At 40.6% G+C, this 13,953-nt stretch overlaps 1 protein-coding gene across 1 annotated transcript; it reads right to left on the bottom strand.

Moving 5' to 3' along the window:
• Nucleotides 1-273: 273 nt before the first annotated feature.
• On the bottom strand, nt 274-9,739 carry LOC142193732 (endothelin-1-like). Its single transcript, XM_075262731.1, has 5 exons — nt 9,695-9,739; nt 8,332-8,479; nt 7,990-8,109; nt 4,164-4,265; nt 274-857 (listed from the first exon to the last, which is right to left on the bottom strand). The coding sequence occupies exons 1-5, from the start codon at nt 9,735-9,737 to the stop codon at nt 752-754; spliced, it is 519 nt and encodes a 172-aa protein (XP_075118832.1). The 5' UTR covers nt 9,738-9,739; the 3' UTR covers nt 274-751.
• Between the last annotated feature and the right edge of the window lie 4,214 nt (nt 9,740-13,953).

A 13,953-nucleotide genomic window follows, 5' to 3' on the forward strand; every position in this document is an offset into this window, starting at 1 on the left:
AAGTATTATGATGAGATTTCTTTACAAATTTCATTCCCGTTCAAGGCTGGGGCCCTACATGGTGCAAATGCCAGTTTGCCCGTATGAAAAAAAAAATACTGCATTTCACAGTCACAGCAAAGTTAATGGGATTCAACTAATCTTTTATTGAATATTTTCAGCTAAAACAAGTACAAAGTATAAATAATTAGAAAATGTTCATAGAACAAAAAGTATATTAAAAAAAACCTTCAAGACACAGCAATACAGTAATGCTGTACAAAGTCCGTCAGTCTTTGCTTTTATACAAGTATATCACTAATTTCACACTCACACCACACACTTCATAAGCCATTGCTGTGGAGTTGGTAGGTCAAACCATTGACTAAGACTCTTCCAATTTTTCGCAGCCCAACTCAAGCTCCAACTCTGGCTCCCAATGGCGCTCCTTCGTAAATGGCTAACAGCCATGGTCAGACAGAAGTGGTAAAGCTAAATCAGGAAAAATTCTCAACTTAAACAGATAGAGGCTCCAGACATATAGGAACCTAAAGTTTCTGTCTTCTTTTATTCTTCAACACTGTACAGATATGCAATTCTTTAGTAGTCTTCACAGTTTAGGTTTCCTTTCCTTATCGCTGGAAATTGGATCTGCTCTTCCCAAATGGCTGAACAGCCTGAGTTGGTCTCCTGTTGCCTCTAGGTAAGCCAAGCAAGACTCCCATTCTCTATCAACACATCTTTCTCCTCACTTTCTGCGCCTCTCATGTTCTTATCTTTTTCTTTTCCAAACTGTTGAGTCTGAAGACAGCTTTGATGTAGTCACTGAGAAGTGTTTTGTGGCCTGGACCACTTGTGTGTTGTGTGCAGCAACATCTCTGTGGAAGAGAAAAGAATATTATAAGATTCCTGTATATATCTATATATACTGTATAGGATTCATATTCATCATGAATTCCTGACGCTTGGTGGAAGAGTACAGAATTGTTTCTGCTTACATAATGCCAATGGTCCTTATGATTTAGTTGCCTATCATTTCTAAATAATAATTTTATTATCTTTTAGTTATGGAGATGACCTTTAAGGAAAGTGTTACTTAAGACTTCTTTGTTTGCCAAGCAGAGGTTGTATATCATTTGTGTACAGACACAGGACAAAAGTTGCTTAGTTTTCCTGAGCAATACTGGAGTCCTTGAAATCCACTGCAGAGGAATTCATTTTCACATTTGTTTATACCTCTTATCTATGTAATTTTTATGGAGCAATTTATGTCCTTCCAGTGCCTATAAACTGGGGAGGAACAGAAGGTAAAAGTTAAGATATAGGTGAGGTCAATGAGTAAACAGAAGCAGACAGCCTCTTATGTAACTTTGCTTTGCAAATTTTTCATTGAAGTCGAATATTTTAGATAGATTTAAATATGCTAAAATTAATGTAAGGTTCAAAGAGATGATACTGGGTTTATGTATTTTAGAGAAGTCTGTGAAGTATTGTAAAGGATGGTTCTAATATCTTTCTCTACATCACATCCATTGCCACCAAAACTTGACAACAAGACAATACAGGCATGAGCCACCCAATGGAAAGCACAGCCATAATACACCTGACATACAACTGTATTATTTCTAATTCTGTCTGCTTGGTAGCTTCTCCCAATGCTTCTCGACTGTCATGTTGTTGGCTGTCCTACGACCTTGTAGAGGACAGTAAGGAATCCCCAGAATGGCAAAATTTAAGTTAATAAAACTCTACATTCTATATACTTAATGGGTTGACCTCGTAAACCTCATCATACTAGGAAATTGAGGAGACAGCAAAAAAAGAAAATGTGAAGGAAAGGTCTTGCCCTATACCCAAAGAAGGCTCCAAATAGCTAACTATAACAGTTAACTCTACCAGATCATTTGGTCACGCACTTCTAAATCCTCCCTGTGTTTGATGCTAAAAGAAACGTAAAATAAACTTCTGATGCACTAATATCATAACCCTGCTCTCTTATACTCTCTGAGCCCAACAATACTCCCTGACTATTGGCGATGACATAGTGCAGTAGGAACCTTATATCATATTTTTTGGAAATGTTCTATTGTTCTTGGTTTTTGGATGGAGGTGAAGGCAGAGACTCTGTGCAAGAAAAGGGTACCGCTGCACTACGTATATTGTTGAACCTCCTTCCCAAACACCTAGACAAGAAAACTGCTAGGCTATTTCTTTACTTGTGCACTGGAGGAGTGTTAATCCTCCTTCTGGAGGTGATTTTCTGGTCCACATGGGAGATGTTCACAGCCTGGAATACTTAACTTTATCACTAAATCATACTGTAGAGGTGTTCTGATCTGTTTGGAACCCAAAGGATGTCTGTTGTATATTAAAAGGCCTGTGATTACAGCCCTACTTACCCCTATGATTTGGTTTTTTTCAATGAAATATTTAATAAAATTTCAGTTAAACAAAAAAAAAAAATCTAGCTTTTAACAAAATGAGAAGTTCCAGACAGACTGGTAGTATTTCCATTTCAAAGACGCTAAGGCAAAGATACTGGAAGCATGGCTAGGAATCTGTTATTTACAGAAAATATCCACATTATGGCCTGTTAGAGATAATTCTCCAAGAGTAGTCCTCCATTTTGTATCTGTCATCCATTTTGTATTCTAATATATATATTAACAATTATATATAAATGCTATGAGGTGAGGTCCCTCTGAATGTGAAAGGATGTAGACCTGGACATGTCTGTAGGCTGCTGACTCCTATCTAGGCTGACTAATTGTGAGAGGACACATTTGTGTTCTGTATATTGTTCTTTTTTTTTCTGTCAGTGAAACCTACACCAATTAATCTTGTAGGTCTAGACCAGTGGCATAATTAGGAATGGCAGGGCCCCGTGGCAAACTTTTGACATGCCCCCCCCCCACACACACACACACGACTGATGACTTCGACCGACCCCTCCTCCACATTCCTGCGCGCTCTATTATGTCCCTTAGTGGCCCCTGCACACAGTATTATGTCCCTCAGTGGCCCCTGCACACAGTATTATGTCCCTCAGTGGCCCCTGCACACAGTATTATGTCCCCTCAGTACTACATACATGTGAGGGGAATAGTAAGTTATGGATGTAGCAGAGCCGAATGTGTCATGTGATTGTTCTTTATGGGCACTGAGTGGTGTGTGAACTCCTTGTAATATTATCTGGTAGGGCTTGTGATGGAACAAAGTGTTGAGACCCTCTGATCAGGACCCCTGCCATGCCCCTATATAACCTGTGGTCAAATACGTGTAACATCTCCTGGGGAGTGGTGACCTAGTTATCATACACCCACAATATGCAAGAATGTATAGAAACCAGGCAGGCCCCATGTACCAGCGCTGAGAGTTCGGGGACCAAGCGCCTGCCAGTGCTTACCTGGCTGTGCCTTCAAGTGCTCCGCGCGGCGCTTCTAAACATGGATTCCTTTGGGCCCCCTGACATTTTGGGCCCTGTGGCAGCTGCCTCTGCTGCTATGGCGGTAGTTATGCCACTGGTCTAGACCTTTCCCCGGAAAGCACTATAAGAATTAGACATACTAATACAATAAATAGAACTCATCTGATTCGCAAGCAGGGCTGTGTGTGTGTGACATGGTTTATCTTCAGATCTTAAAAATATAAATCAATTTGGAACTCTACAGTATCCGTTATCCAGGGAACCCCTTGTTGTCCCTAACATGGCCCCTAAGTATAGTATCCATAGGACATTGCATTGCATAGAACATTGTATGGAGTCATTTTGGTCTCTTCAGGCAATTGTGTGGTTCCTTGCAGCTCCTGAGATCTCTGTAAACTTAACAAGCACAAGATTGCTATAACGTAAGAAAGCGCTATTCTATATGCCTCTGTTTGTCACTAAGGTCACAGGACGAAAACGTTTGACTAGAGAATCTTTTCATTATATTCTGTACAGTATATATATTCAGGTTATACTTGAATGTAAAATAGTGGCAGTAATTCCACATGCCAAAGAATTTTCTTTCTCTTGTATATAATTTACCAATCAAGTTTGATAGCATTTTACAACTACACATGTATTACTTTCTCACAGATAAGCACATTCTGCTTGGTATGTTGTAAGCAAGTGTGTTACATTCAGATCTTAGTTCCAATTCAGTGAATGGTGGTAATAACATTCTTGTATAATATCTTACCGAAGAACACGCAAAAGATGGACTTGAGACTTCTTCATGTTTAGGAAGTTGCTTACTGGACGTCTTTCCTTACTTGATCTTGCTTTACTATCAGCAATGACCCTAGAGAAGATACAAGTAGCTTAGTCATGCTTATCACCGGATATGTTACTTAAAGAAAAAAGCAAATAAATTCATGTTACCATCTAGCACTAAAACGATGTATTTTTGTTTGGGACATTGGAGATGTGAGACAAGTGGAATATTGATTTGCTTGTACTATTGCAATGACAGAGTTAAATGTAGGTTTCTTTTATTGCTTTATTACAGGGTTTTTATTGAAGCAATATAAGGTGGCTGGCGTTCTGGTCCCTTTTTAATGACGCCATGCAAACTAATAAGATGGATGCTTACCAATTACTAAGTGAAAATGTGTCAAGGTTTGTTTGTTTTAATTCAGTTTAATTCAGTTATTTATCATTTGTATCTGATGACATTTTTTTTGTTTCCTGGATACACCACAATTTTATAACAGTATGATATACTATTAGGGTTAGTTCACATGGGGCAAAATGGTCACGATATTGAAGCAGAGTCCGCGTCAAAATCCTGCCACCTTCTATTGAAATCAATGGGAGCTGGTCATTTCCTTTTTCCGTTAGTGGTTCGTTCCCGCTCACGGAAAAAAGAAGCGAGCTGCCCTTTCTTCAGGCAAATTCCATGGCTAATTCAGCTGCGGCGTCCGCCTCGCGACACCACCCTCTGGACTAGGCCCATTCATTTGGGCCTAATCCCCGTGTGAACTAGCCCTTACTGATACTGATGGGTATTTGTCATTTCTATACATATTCCCTACTTGGCAGCCTATTTCTACTACTTAGCCTATTTCTATATAGCACATTAACCCGAGTCTTAAAGGGGCTCTATCAGCAAAATCATGCTGATAGAGCCCCACATATGCGTGCATAGCCTTTAAAAAGGCTATTCAGGCACCGTAAAAGTTGTATTAAACCCCCCCACCCCCCCGTTTTAAAATAAAACCCTAAAAAAGAATGTTATCTACTTACGCATCGTGCACGCTGGGCGGGCATTCAGGGTGCACCGTCTTCTTCATCTACGCCTCTTCTTCCTCCGATGTCCTCCGGTCCCGTCCTCCTCCGGCGCTCGCGAATTGACACTGATAAAAAAAAAAAATGGCCTGGGCGCCTGCCATTTTTTTTATATCAGTGTCAGTTCGCGAGCGCCGGAGGAGGACGGGATCGGAGGACATCGGAGGAAGAAGAGGCGGGGATGAAGAAGAAGACACACCCTGAATGCCCACCCATCGTGCACGATGCGTAAGTAGATAACATTCTTTTTTAGGGTTTTATTTTAAAACGGGGGGTAGTTTAATATAACATTTACGGTGCCTGAATAGCCTTTTTAAAGGCTATGCACGCATATGTGGGGCTCTATCAGCATGATTTTGCTGATAGAGCCCCCTTAATGCTGTGAAACGCGTTCAGAATATTCTTGCCATTGTTGCCAGTGTAACAACTTTAATTGTGACATGAGGCCTACGTCTAAGATTTCTTCTTTATGAGAGTTAATTGAAATAAGAAAACAACAAATGAGCATTGTTTGCGGTGCCTAAAATAGTCAGTGTATAATTAGCTCAGCTTCTGTGAGATGTCTCAGCATTGGCCTACACAACTTAAAGGGATAAAGTAAGATCAGTATATGAGTATGTTCACATGGCGGAAAATGGGTTCCGCATGTGAACATTCCGTTGTGACTAGCCGCCCAGCATGCTTATGCAGTGCACCGGCATCCTGTCGTGGCATTCTGCTTGGGATTAAGCCCGAATGAATGAGTCTAATCAGGAGGGAGTCTCACACCGCAGACTCCATGCCTGAGTCAGCCACAGAATCCGTGGCAAGATAGGGCATGTCGCTTCTTTTTTCCACTACTAGCTAGCGGAAAAAAGAAACAAGTGGCTCCCATTGAAGTCAATGGGAGCCGTTTTTGGAGGCGGATTTTGAGGCGGATTCTGCTTCAAAATCTACTGCCAGAAAAATCAGTGTGAACAGACCCTAAGACTATTTTCACACTTTTTGCTTTTGGGTGGAGGAGGTTAAACAAACAGTTTGGAGGTTGATTTTTCTGTCAAACTTCCCATCAGATTTCTTCTTTGTAAGTGAAATTGCTTGTCATCCATTTTTGATTCTTAAATAACTCAGTTTCACTTCATGTTCTAGAAAACGTTTCCCAGTTTCAAGTCAAACAACAAATCAGAAATGAATCTCCTTCAATGCAATTCAATGACATTTTTCACTGAGGCTGAAACTGGATCAGTAATATAGTAAGGTGTGCTTGAAGCCAATAAATGAACAGATCAATTGAATGAACAGCAATAGTATGCTGGAACAGTAGTGGGCATGCACTATGGTGCAGAAATGGTGCAGGCACAGCAGCTGTGCTGGTGCCATAAGCAAGCAACTGAGATGGGAGACAACACAAATCCTGGTGAATTATCCCTGAAAAGTGATTTCAATAATGACCACTGATGCATCTTAAGTGACTTTATGCGTGCAGGGAGCTGTATCCGCATGCCAACTGCAGCCCTAGTTCTAACAAAGGCTGCCCAAGTCTGTCACGTATGTAAATCTTCTGAGGAAAGCATGTTCAGTATCTGCGCCTACAATGGGGCAGAAAAAGGAACCCATTGAAGTCAATGGGAGGCTTTTTTTTCAGCGCTGAAATTCCACACCAAATTCGTCACTCTTTTCTATGGGTAGTGGATGAGGACTCCTTGCGATCGAGTCAAATTTCCTATTAGGGTATTTTAAAGTGAGTTTTTACACCAGACAATCCTTTTAAGTTACCACCAAAAGTATTTATTTGTATGTGGAAAAGTGTCATGGAAGAAGGCATTAAACATATACATATTGAATGATCAATTATGGTACAATGTATAGGTTAGCAGTCGCCTCTATTAATTCTATAGGCCTATCTGTATAATAACCATACCTGTTGCTAATTTAAATGGATAAATATTAAATTCTTAACATAATATATTTAGCATAACTATAAATACCTGGAATATACAACTAAAACACTAAATTTACACTGTATGAAATAAACTGTTATCTAATCCTGCAGACACATAATAACATGAGTAGAAGGGATTTATGATCCACTTAGAATATCTCATTAAAGGGATCATCTGGGCAAAAATTTTATATTTTAAATAGGCCGGGGGAGGTGTAAAAAAAAAAAAAATGACACTCACTGCTCCCCCAGGGCTCCGATGCCTCCCAGTGTGGTCTGGTCCTCAGCCTCAGACAAGGATACTTGATGTCACTACCTGTGAGGAGTTTCATTCCTAGAAGACACTAGAGCAGCGAGACCGAGTAGGGAGGACACCAGAGCACAGGGGATAGGAGAGTACGATTTTTTTTTTCACCTCTTCTTACCTATTTTAAAAATATTTTTACTGTACAAAGTAGACAGTAAAAAGAACAACGTATGAAGTTGAAATAAAGATATATATACTATAGCCTCACTGCTTTTCAGCTTTACAGCCCTCCTTAGGCTGAAGCCCCACGTTTCAGAAACACGCATTTTTTTGTTGAAGATTTTGTTGCATTTTTTTGAGGCAAAGTTAGGAGTAGATTGAGCAGAGGGTAGAAGTATAAGAGACTTCCTATATATTTACCATTCCTTTTTTTAGCCACTCATAGTTTGGCTCAAAAAATCGCAACAAATGAAGCTGCGTTTCCGCAACATGGGGCCTCAGCCTTATAGGGGTTAAACAAAATCCCATGTTACATGCAGATATAAGGATGGCAGACATCACCTAACTTACCATGCTGTATTTTGGCAAAAAACGTTGCAGGATTTGTCTTTTATGTCCTTACATTGACATCGGGCAGATGATCTCTTCCTGCGCCTTCCTGGGCTACCCAGGCCGTATGGAAGCATTTGGCTATGACAATAGGTAAAGTGGAAAACAAATTAGGATTTTCTGGTAGCTATAATGATGGAAACTATTTATGCGCCATATATGTACAGTATATTGCTTTACAATGCAGCAGACTGAACTGGTTATATGTATGTAAGACAAGGACAACAATAGCGACTCCCAGCTATGTCATATCCAGGTGATAGTCTGCGATACTGTCAGTTTACAAAATGTAGTTATACTCACCTTCCAGTGTTTATCCAGATAATATCCAGGTGACAGAAATATATACACTCTTTGTCCATCCAGCTATTACAGGAGCATCTCTTTATCCGCGTGTGACTGCTTGGTAGGACAGCTGAAGACACCTCTGATAAAGAAATACTGGCAGTAACTAGAAAAATAAAGAGATTGGTCACTACAGACAAGTCTCTGGAAAGTTCACAACACAAGATGGCAATTCTCAAGACTAAAAGGATGACTAGTCCCATCTCAATGTCATGTACAGTTCACCAGGTGGTCACAGACATGTCATAAATTCAGTCATGAAAACCTATAATTCAGTTGAAAACCTGCTCAGTTCCTTAGAAATGTATCACACCCCACATAGCAATGATCCTCGGGTGATAAGACCTATAAATATCTCAGCTCTCGTGTGCCAATCTCGCCACTTCGCAATCCGTCACACTCCATTTCAGTAGGGAATACGGTTTGATTTCACTGCATAAATTTCAATATTCTGCTTGGCAGTGACCAGTTCTGAACTCCATCAGAGCTGGCATGAGAAATATTACCATTTATTCATATTCACCTCTATGATATGGTGTAATTCACAAAAGCAACACACATGGGTGGAATATGTATCTTACAGGTGGCCCTGATTCCTGGCATATATGTCAGATTAGGGTAAGGGGTGTATTCCAGATATCTGACATATCCAGGATTTACATATAGGGGAGAGGAGAAATAAACTTGTGCAGTTCTGCGCTGGATTTCACATCTATGATTGTGTTCAAAATGACTAGAAATAGTATAAGATAACTTTATGGAAAGTGTCATCTCTAAAGGAATATATGGGTGACAGAAAGATAAAAATGTATCAATTGCCTCAAAATATCATATTGCCCTGTAAATGTACATCCAATGTTAATAGAAAAAACATGAAAAAGTCCAAAACTTTTTTTTTATTTTTTTTTAAACACAACCATTATAACAACAGATGCTTTGTCCTGCCATCTATGGCTGTGGCACTCATCTGTTTCAAGATTATACCATTCTCATCCCTAGATTGCGGCTGATGATACATTACAGGTAGGTAAAGTATACAGTCAATACTTAGTAACACAGGAGTAAGGAGAGCCTCGTGCAGCAGCAAGAACCCCTCCCCATATCATACTGTACCTATGGCACCTACATCACTGGTCATATGGGTTACATCTTCCACCTTGACGTGTACAGTGCACAGTTTGTCAATGCTAATGGGAAGAGCAGTTTTACCTTTCAGTGACATACCATACACTACATAAAAATCCATCTCTCCACAGTGGTTCCCTTCTCTTCTCCCCCCTCTCTCACTGCCCACTTGCCAGCATAGGTGCCAGGGACTCACCTGCCACAGCGAGGCACATGGCTACACAGCCAGCTCCCGGCATCCTGGTTGTCACTCAGGTGTTAAGTGCTTTATGCTTGCCCTGATCCCAGTGCTTAAATAATCCCCAGGACGTCCACGCCCCTCCATTGTGGCCCAGGTGAGTGACAAGTTGCTGCCTACTGCCAGTGCCTGCCCCTTACAAGACCAGTCTGCCTGTTCTGGAGAAACCATAGTATATCTCAAGAATCCAATGCACTTACCTTTGTAAAGTGATAGGACTTTATTATGACACCATTAAAGACAGGCAATTCAGATGAGTATTGAGAAGAGGCACTGCTATACACAGCTGAAAGTTTCTGGATACTTTGTCCTTCCTCAGCATATCTATGAATATACTCTACACATATATACAATGCACTTGGTACATACATAACATGCCAGCTAAGTAATCCAATATATAAATATAAGATATCTAAATAATATCTAATATTGTCATGAATCACCAATATCTTACAGGTAATATCTACATATAAAATGCAAACTACAATGATCCAATATAGAGAGGAAATGAATAAACAAGGATTATGCAAGTCAAAGTGTAATTCATCGCATAAGTAAATCCCATATACATATATCCAATAAATAAGGGCTCATAATCTACATACAAGATGAAATTCATATATATATATATATATATATATATATATATATATATATATATGCACAATTCTACTCACCTGTAGCACAGCCGAGCCTGAAGAAATAAACTTGAGCTTTCACCACCAAGCACAATGTCTGACAGGTGTAGCTGCGCCTGCTTTTTATTACTATCATGCGGAGACACCTGACGCCTGCCATTGTAATGACCATCAAAGTACAATGATATGGTAGTTAGCTGTCCTCTAGTGTCAGGAAATAGGTATTACAGCTGTTACATTACATAAGGAAGGAACAACTAATATAGGTAGCTATAGCCTAAGGCCCCACGTAGTGTTCTGCAGCAAAAAAGTGCTGTGGAAAAAGCTGTAGCGGCAACACATCACGGTTCTTCCTACATCACTTTTCACAGAAACTTCGCAGAGGTTTCCAGTCACTTTGCTTTAACGTTAAAACTTCATGTATTCTTCCGCAGACCAATCTGATAGAATCCAACTAATTCCACTAAAACGAAACCAGAGGGTGCACACCTTAGGGGTACAGAACTGGAACACAAGTCGAATATAAATGTATTGGTTAGGATGACGCGTTTCAGGGAATGTAAAGTTATATAAACGTAACCCCTTCGTTAGATCTATTAAAACACAACAGTAGTACAATAAAATAGATTCATAAAAAAAAACCTATTACAGCCAAAAAATCCTCTCAACCATGAGTAGAGGGATTGTGTTTTGCCGTAAAAATAAACAATTAATAGAGAACATGGTGAATGGCCGTTCTGCCGTCTTAAACAATATCAGTATAAAATATAATATATAAATATAAAAACAGTGTGCAATGGTAAATCTGTAACATGACACAAAAAAAATAAATACCCGTCTCATAAAGAACATGGTAAATAGCTATTTTGCCAAGTATTGAATCGTGGTTCCGTCACAAGGAAGTTCATACCCTCTGCATTATTTCCTCATATTTATAGATGTTCTTCAATGCAGGCAAATGCGCCATTTACACAACATGGGCCCCGGCTTTGTAGCAAGAAAAGAAAAAGAAAAAAGGACTAGCTGAAGAATGATTAAAAAATTATAAAAGATTTGATGCAAAACTGGAAAATATATTTAAAAATTAAAGAATTGAGAAAAAGATTTTTTTTTGAGGAGGGGGGGGGGATTCAGTGTAGGTTAGTAAATCTAAGATTGCTCAGATGACATCACCAGACCTGTCCTCAAGGCCAGATGTTCTTTGCTGGATATGAGGCCCAGGTTTTGCTCAGAAGCTTAGTGAGCAACAGACTTCAACAATCTGAAATCAATAATCATAATGCAGGGTAGTCAGGAAATCAAAATCAAAAGAGTAAATCTAGACCTGATGAAGGTCAATCTAAGAGTTCATAGTCGACCCCAAAATCAGTAGACAAGGTCTACAAGCCTAACTAGTACAATTAACGGTACTATTCCGTTATCGGGCCAGCAGCAGCGCATTTCAGCACCAGCTTTCGGGACAGCAGTTCAGTTCAGCAGCGGGAATTACAATGACATCCGAGGACTGCTGGCCCGATGCTTGTGCCCAGTAGCCAGTACATCAATGACCCCCCCTCCATCTCCTCCTCCTTCCAGTGCTGCCCCCCAGCTCTCCTTACATCTACCCCGTACCCTCTCCCCGCCACATGACTAAGCCGATGCTGGCCCGATGATAGAGGCTGTGCTTGTGTGTAGTAGGCAGTACATCGATCGATGCCCTCATCCTCCTCTTCCTTCCAGTGCTGCCCCCCAGCTCTTCTTACATCTGCCCCGTACCCTCTCCCTGTAATAGGCCTCACCGTAAATCTTGAGCAATGAATGCTACTAGATAGCCGCCGGACGCTGCAGAAAGTTTGTCCCTCCGGCTCGCTGTAGCTCACCGTTCCTATAGTCGGCGTGTTTCTTGTCAGGGCCTGGATTGAGCCCCGGTGTCTTTCCTTTCGGTCTCGGTACTAGCGCTGAGGTGAGGCCTAGTCGTGTGGCGGGGAGAGGGTACGGGGAAGATGTAAGGAGAGCTGGGGGGCAGCACTGGCAGGAGGAGAAGGATGGGGGAGGGGGGTCATCGATGTACTGGTTACTGGGCACAAGCATCGGGCCAGCAGTCCTCGGATGTCATTGTAATTCCCGCTGCTGAACTGCTGTCCCGAAAGCTGCTGCTGAACTGCGCTGCTGCTGGCCCAATAACGGAATAGTACCCAATTAACTAATAGCAGGTACATGGAAAGTTGAGAACTGACTTTAAATATCCCTCCACAGCTGCAATCCTGATAGCAGAAAGTTTCATATGTTGGCAAGGCCACAGCAGTGAGCAGTACTGTACACTGAAGTTCCTAACTTATGGTTTCAAATCTATTATTTGCTATATAAGTTGATTATTACTGTGCATCCAAAAGTAATCTCTTTACTTAAAATGGAGTATATGGTCTCCACCCCTCATAGTTGCAGAACATGCTCCAAAATGTGAGATTGAAGTTGTGAAATATTATGATTAGGGCTAATGTCGGAGTAGGTATGGGAAGAAGCACATTTTGGAACCTGTTATCAGACTTGTGTTTTGTCAGTCTGTCTCTTACCATCTATGTCGTTTCACCCGCACAGGCTAGTCCACATGGACACTTGCGTAAATATACTACAAAAGTGGATTTGCAAGTAAAGGAATCACCTTAAAAGCTATGGGTGAATGAGGGTCACCTCAATTGTTAATACAATAGTGACCACAGATTAAACACGGGTAGATGCCAAATTCATATGGGCATATAAATTGTTGGTGTGGTATTCTAGAGGGGCTCCTTATATCGGCCCTAAAAAGGTGATTGATCCCTCATGTTCTTTGTTCTTTTGAAACAATTGAGGGGTGGGGGTGACCTGAAGGAGGCCAGAGCTCAATAGTGACCAATGTTTTCATAAAGCTTGATAGATTTTGGATAGTAGTGAACCGTATGTAGTCAAGCACACTATGCATGGAGATGCAGGCATGTTAATATGATTGGTATCACCCATATGTGACAATTCAGTCCAGAGTAATGATTCAGGGTAGCCCTGGTGGCTTATTTTATCTGCCGCTTTGGATAGCCTAAGTTCACACTGTGTGTTTGGACATGTTGGCTGATTGTGGAATCTCCAGCCACCCAGTCCAGTAAGTTTCTTATGTCTCGTCCTGTTATACCTCGGTGGGGCCGGAAGGTAGGAAGATAAATAAAGTAGATTATAACTTTCCTCAAGGTACTGTATCAGCATGGAGGCTCAGTGGTTAACCCTGTAGCCTTGCAGCGTTGGAGTCCTAAGTTTGAATCCAACCAAAGACACCATCTACAGGAAGTTCCCACACTCCAAAGACCTACTGATAGGGAATGTAGATTGTGAGCCCTATATGGGACAGTGACTGTCATTGTCTATAAAGAGCTGCGGGATATGATGAGGTATGAAAATGTTTATATTTATAACACTTGACATTTATTGTTTGTGATATCTAAATACTTCAGTAATAACATCTAATCTTCTAGTCTCCAATGGCTTAAAATTGTTCAAAAGGAATTAACCAGTTATTAATGAGTTACATTTCCAAAATATGAAATATGCTTTCTAAACTACATACAGCAG

Source organism: Leptodactylus fuscus, chromosome 2 (assembly GCF_031893055.1).
Source record: "Leptodactylus fuscus isolate aLepFus1 chromosome 2, aLepFus1.hap2, whole genome shotgun sequence".
In the NCBI taxonomy this organism is placed as follows: domain Eukaryota; kingdom Metazoa; phylum Chordata; class Amphibia; order Anura; family Leptodactylidae; genus Leptodactylus; species Leptodactylus fuscus.